Here is a 6,978-nt window from a genome sequence, read left to right on the forward strand (position 1 = left end):
TACTAGCTTAGAATGCTAGTATATAGCTTTTAAGCAGCTGACTCCGAATGGAAGATTGGCAAACAGATCTCTGACTTGTTTTGAGGAATTTCCAGATTGCGGGTCCGAATTCAGCCCAGAATGTTTTTAATTTACTCACAGAGTCACCCTGATTCCAAATATTCTGCTTAATACCACAGATTTGCTTGTCAGTTGTTTGACCTTAACCAGTTGAGCATGTCCCTTGGTGGCTGATGATATGTGCATCTCTAATCATGAGCAGAAGTAGTGGGGGAGCATAGCCATGTGTTGAGAGGAATTCACTGGGATTTAAATAATTCACCTTTGTAAACATGGGTGTTTTGCTCAACATCCTTTTGAGCAGGATGGGTTACTCAACCTGAAGAAAATTCTAACTGGGCCCTACCTGCAAGGTCATGTGCTGTTTATCTTGATATGAGATCACCATGTCGCACACATTTGGTTATGATGCATGTGCCTGGTGTACTCTTTTCAGACGGGTAGTCATGATAGGGAATATTGGACTTTGTATAATTGTACCCCAGTGTCACTTTGATGGCATGCACTGCTCGCTCACTCAATGATGATGATGATGACGGTTAATAACTTTGTGATGAACCCTGTTCTTTCTCTTTTTGTAGGGTTGCTGTACATGGGGGAATGTTAGTGGCCGTAAGGTTATTCTGCAACCAGTGAGTATCCTGACATTGACCAAAGCAGTTGAACAAGAAGCTCTGAGAAAGGTAGCACTGACCAAAGCACAAAAAATAATGCCAGACTGTACCATAGAGATTCCAAAAGGTTGGTAAAACTCTTTCAAGTCCCTATTTTCAGTGTCTGTCTCTCTTTCAGTCTGTCAATGTGTCTGTCAGTCTGTCTGATTGACTGTCTGTATCCCTGTAACAGTTTTCTTTTAAACATTTTATTTCATTTTAGAATGGTCTTAAACCACTATTGTCCCTGAAAGGTGTTTTTTATATGTGCGTGTGTGTGTGTGTATGTATATGTATGTATGTACACACACATATATATATATATATATATATATATATATATATATATATATATATATATATATATATATGAGTGGTTGGCGTTAGGAAGGGCATCCAGCTGTAGAAACTCTGCCAAATTAGATTGGAGCCTGGTGTTGCCATCCGGTTTCACCAGTCCTCAGTCAAATCGTCCAACCCATGCTAGCATGGGAAGCAGACGTTAAACGATGATGATGATGATGATGATGATATATATATATATGGGGTTGTGCGAGTGTGTGAGTCTAAATTAATGAATGACAAGAAAACTAAAGTTATGAAATGACTTTCACTAGCTAACAGCTGTTTCTGCTATAGGAAACTGATGCACCCAGAGCTGGGTGGCAGTGCAGCATCTCATAACTTCCTCAGAGCCATTTTAATGAAGTGTTGTTTGTTTTTTTTTACTGCAGCATGTGTGGATGCCAAACGACAGAAGCGGCTGAAAAAACGGTCTCAGTCTGTGAACCTTGGTGGCCTTCTATCACAGAAAGGTAAGCTGCTGAAATTCTACCATTTTCAAAGACATTAGCACCAATTTCTTCATATACCCAGCAATTACATTTTCTGCTTTGCCACTTATAAGGTTTTGGTTAGCTTGGGGCAGTAGTAGAAGTCACTTGCCCAAGCTGCTGCTGCTGCTGCTACGGGATTGAAACCCAAATGGCATGGCTGGGAAGCAATCTTTGCAACCACAGCCATATCTGTGCCTCACATGACCATACATACTCACATATATGCAAGCACACTTGCAGAGACACACACGCACACGCACACACACACACACACACACACACACACAAACACATACACATACAAACACACACACACAAACACATACACTCACATTTGCATGCTCAGATATTATGTTGGAGAGTTCCAAATTCTGGATTAGTTAATCCAGATTACAAAAAGATAAATCCTGTCATTGCAACCTGTTGCAATGATCTCGTTAATCTTTAATTGCTCTTTAATTAGTTTGTGATTGGTTTCTGATTCATCTATGATTAGTCTTTAATTGATTTGTGATTGGTGTGTGATTGATCTTTGATTGATCTTTAAACTTTGGGTGCAAAGAATCTGTGATCTGTTGGGTATGGCTTTCATTACTTCTTAATTATTCTTTAAACTGGCATTTGATTGAACGCTAATTAGTTTTGGATTATCATGAATTGATCTGTTAAATTTTGTTCCAGAGGAACCACGACCTGTTGGTTTGGTCTTTGAAATTCCATTGTCAAGGTGTATAGCAAATGAAAATAACTTGAAGAAGCGGCGTAACAAATCCCTGGGAGAGGCAACAGAGAAACGTGAATTGAAGTAAGTAAGAATTGCTAGCTTTCACAACAGCGACAATAATAATGTTACATCTGTTCATGTTCTGAGTTTGTTGTGTCCTTAAGATGTTTGCTTGGAAATCTGTTGGTTCTGAGTTCAGTCTCATTCTATGGACTTTAAGCAAATGTCTTTGGGAAAATGTCAAATCTTCAAGCAATTACATTTTTAGGCAAATGCTTTTGGACAATTGTATTTGGAGCAAATGTCTTTGGGCAATTTTTTTATATCTTTGAGCAAAGGCCTTTGGGCATATATCTTTGCGCAATTATTTTGGCCAAATGCCTTTGAGCAAATGTTTTTGGCACCTTGGACACTATAGCTCTGGACTGACCAAAACCTTCTTAGTGAATTTGGTAGACAGAAACTAAAAGGTGGCTATTGTGTGTGTGTGTGTGTGTCTTCTTGTCTTGACACATGATAGATGTAAACAAATGTCACTGTTACACAAGCAGTGCCATTTATTTCTGAGAAAACCTGTCTCTGACCATTTTGGGGAAATATTCCTTTGTTTGGTAAGGGTTGGTGACAGGAAGAGCATTCGCCTGTAAAAAATCCACTTCTATAAACCCTGTTCGCAGAAAAGTGAACTTTAAAGCAATGATGACGAGGAGGAAGGTGATGGTTATCCAGTCAGAGAGGAGTGATGTGTGAGTAGCCATTGATGGAGTAAATACCAGTTATATATCAGGGTGTCAATTCATTCAACTATCATGTTAACTCAGACAGAAATTGTCAGTGCATCTTGTGGCTTGTCGAAATCAATCGATTGTTAAGTGGATTGCCACATTGTTGACAATCCGGCTGAACTTTAATGTTGATCCTTGCTAAATGTCAAGAAATATTACTTAAAGATGGAATTTGAAATGTGGCAGAAAAATTATCCCAAATCATTTCCACCAATCTCTTCACGGTTCTTCTGAGCAAAAGGAGGAAAGAGGGGATTGAGGAGATGGCTGTGTGGACGTGTGTGTGTGTGTGTGGATATATGTATGTATACACTTGTGCATGTATGCGTGAATATGCATACACATATCTGTACATATATATATATATATATACACACAAAATATATACACAAACACACGTGTGCACACTCACACACACACATGTATACACGCACACATGTATGTATATACACACATGCACACACACATATATACATAAATACACACACATATATGTGTGTGGTGGGGTATGTGTGGATATATGTGTATATACACATGTGCATGTATGTGTGTATGTACATGCACACATCTGTACATACATATATACACACAAAATATATACACAAACACACACACAAACAACCATGCACATGCATACATATACATAAATACACACACATACACACATGTATGTGCGTAATGGAGGACAGAGTTGTTAAAACTTTGCAACAGTTTTTCTTGAAGATCAATATTTTTACTTTCTTCTTATTTGTTTGTTCAATTGGTTGATTGACTGATTAAGTGATTAATCATTGATTAATTATTCTTCTTCTTCCTCCTCCTCTCCCCCTTGCTACTTCAGACAACCTTGTACATCTTCAGAAGGTTCCACAGAAGCCTTGATTGGACACAATGGTAACGCTGCACATCCACTGGAGACATCAAACAATCGCTCTGTGAGTAACATCATCAGCATCATCATCATCATCACCATAATCTTATTCTTCTTTTTCTTTCCTTCCTTCCTTCTTCCCTTTTTTTTCACCTCCTCTTTCTCCTCTTTCTCCTCCTTCCCCTCGTATTTTTCCCATTCTCCATCTCACTCCACCACCACCACCACCTGCTTCTCCCCTCCTCTTCTGCATCTTCCTCTTCTTCCCCTTCCTCTTCCTCGTCCTCCCCTCATCCACCTCCTCCTTCGCATTTCTTTCCTTCCCCTTCTCCTCTCCTCTTCCTCCTTCTCCTCTTTCTCTGCCTTCCCCTCCTTCTCTTCACTCTACCATGACCACAATCACCACCTCCTCCCCTCTTCCTCTTCTGCATCTTCCTCATCTCTTCCTCCCCTTCATCACCCTCCCCATCTCCTTCTCCCCTCCTCTTCTCCCCTCCCCTCCTCTTCTCCCCCTCCTCGTGTTCCTCCTCATTCAATGCTTTAATGATTTTAGTGAAATGTTGAATAAATTCCGTTTTTTTCTTTTCAGTTCCACGCAGGCAGCACCGACTCTTTGTCTGAGTCAGAAGGGAACCCTGAGCAAACAGACAAGGGTTCAAGTCTCATTGAAGCATTATCTTTATCAATATCCGGAAGAGAAAGTGTTAATGATGAAAACCTTCAACACCTTTCTGGAGATGGTCCAATGGTGCCACAGATAGTTCTGGCTTGTTTCAGACATATAGAGACATATGGTAAATATCGTATTAAGGAATATATATACATACATACATACATGTGTGGTTGACATGGAGCAGACAGGGAAGGAGAAAGAGAGACACAAAAATGGAGGGGTGGACAGATGGACAGGGAGACAGACAGATGGATATATATATTGACAGACAGATGTCATCATCATATACATGCACTGAGTGAAATGACGAAGGACTTATTTAAACAATCACCTGAAGAAGTGCATTTCACACTTTGGATGGATGATAATGATTGCACATCTCAACAATCTAATACAGGCGTAAAAATGTGTTGAAACGATTGTAGTGACTTTAAATGAAGAATGTCATTCATTCCATTTTCTGTCATTTATCTACTTATATAATCTCTGTGGATACTATAGAGTTCCTGATGTATATTCAGCAGTAAGAGTATTTCCACTGTATGATGACATCAGATAGCCAATGACTGTGGTTGAGCTTTGCTTAGCATTCGGCAAGATTGTCACCTGAATTTTATTTAACTTTATGTATATATATATATATACATATATGTATGTACGCACACACACACACACACATACACATATACACAAACACACACACATACATGTATATGTGTGTGTGTGTCTTATGTTGTAAAATTGAGAAATTCTGTAATTCCAGTGTGGAATTAAATTCGGGAGTTATTTTTCCAACAGGTTTCCATGTTTTGGGAATATTCCGAGTTGGGTGTTCAAAGAAGAGAGTCAAACAGGTAAGTTTTGGAGCTTGGCTTTTCCCTTTCTTTCTCCCTTTTTCTCTCTCTGTCCATATATACACACATGGATACACACACACACACGACCATACACTTTGCACACATTCATACACACATATACAATGGGCTTCTTTCAGTTTCCATTTAACAAATCCACTCACAAGGCTTTGGTTTTGTCCATGGCTATGATATAAGACACATTGCTAAGGGGTGGCCATGCCAAAGCCCAAAGCCAAGTGGTTCGGAATGGAAGTTGTTTGCCACACAGCAATGCAATGTCATTCATTTCCAATATTTGTCTGGCTATGAGGAAATATTCCACTGCTTGGAAACAGATGAGGGTTGGTGAATGGAAGGGCATCCAGCCTTAGAAAATCTGCTTCGATAAAGTCCATTTGACCCATTCGAGCATGGAAAAGTGGATGTTAAAGGAGGACAGTGATATTGTTTGTCTTTTAATATTGTTTTATGGTTAAGGTGGTGAGCTAGCAGTGTCATTAACACACTGGACAAAATGCTTAGCAGTACTTCGCCCGTCTGTAAGTTCTGAGTTCAAATTCCACTGAGGTCAACTTTGCCTTTCATCCTTTCAGGATTGATAAATTAAGTACCAGTTGCGTACTGGGGTCGATCTAATCAACTGGCCCCCTCCCCCAAAACTTCGGTCCTTGTGCCTAGAGTAGAACGGAATTGATAGCATACAGGACAAAATGCAACATTACATCCGTCTTTTAACATTCTGGGTTCTAATTCCAAAATGCTTAGTAACATTTTATCAGTCTTAATGTCTTGAGTTCAAATTCTACCAAAGTCGACTTTAGTTTTCATCCTTTCGGGGTCAATAAAATAAGCACCATTCAATTATTGGGGGTCGATGTCCTAGACTCACCCCTTCCTCCGAACATGCTGGCCTTGTGCCAAAGTTTGAAACCAATATAGGTTTATGGTTGATACGGCATCACAGCATCAGAATATTAACCAATTCCTCCACACAGTGAATGTTTAACCTCTTCTGATAATTGAAATAATGACAGAATAGTGAACAACCTTACGTTAAATATTCATTCACCCACAACTTGTACTTTAAACCTTATCTCATGGAAATTCTGCCCTTCTTACTCCATCTCTGCTCATTGCTGCTTCCAGCAACAGCTGTTAATGATGATGATGATGATGATAGAGATGATAGAGATGATAGAGATGGTGGTGGTGACGGTGGTGGTAGCGATGATGATGATGATGATGATGATGACTGTAAAGCTCAGCCAACCCCCTGCTAGCACTTGGATTAGAGACAATCATCGTTAGCCCCTTCCCTCTCTCTTTCTTTCTCTTTCTCTTTATCCATGTTAACGATTAAAAATTCATTAAAAGCTATCAGAAGCTTCTTAATATAATTAATATAGTTAACAGCTAATTGCTCTTAAATAGTTTCCAGTCTGAAAGTAAAGCAGGTAATTAACCAAACGTGTGTGTCTGTGTGTGTGTGTGTGGATCTATATGTATATATATTTATATA

The 6,978-nt window shown here is 39.3% G+C and overlaps 1 protein-coding gene across 2 annotated transcripts in view; it reads left to right on the forward strand.

The window, feature by feature from the left end:
- Positions 1-6,978, forward strand: part of LOC106874118 (rho GTPase-activating protein 6) — an 81,179-nt gene that overhangs the window by 62,322 nt on the left and 11,879 nt on the right. For both annotated transcript variants that reach the window (XM_014921726.2, XM_014921725.2), the window contains exons 4-9: positions 642-801; positions 1,448-1,528; positions 2,231-2,354; positions 3,900-3,993; positions 4,519-4,723; positions 5,401-5,456. In XM_014921726.2, the coding sequence (XP_014777212.1) occupies positions 642-801; positions 1,448-1,528; positions 2,231-2,354; positions 3,900-3,993; positions 4,519-4,723; positions 5,401-5,456 (720 nt within the window). The remainder of the gene's footprint in view (positions 1-641; positions 802-1,447; positions 1,529-2,230; positions 2,355-3,899; positions 3,994-4,518; positions 4,724-5,400; positions 5,457-6,978) is intronic.

This window comes from Octopus bimaculoides, chromosome 15, assembly GCF_001194135.2.
Source record: "Octopus bimaculoides isolate UCB-OBI-ISO-001 chromosome 15, ASM119413v2, whole genome shotgun sequence".
NCBI lineage: Eukaryota > Metazoa > Mollusca > Cephalopoda > Octopoda > Octopodidae > Octopus > Octopus bimaculoides.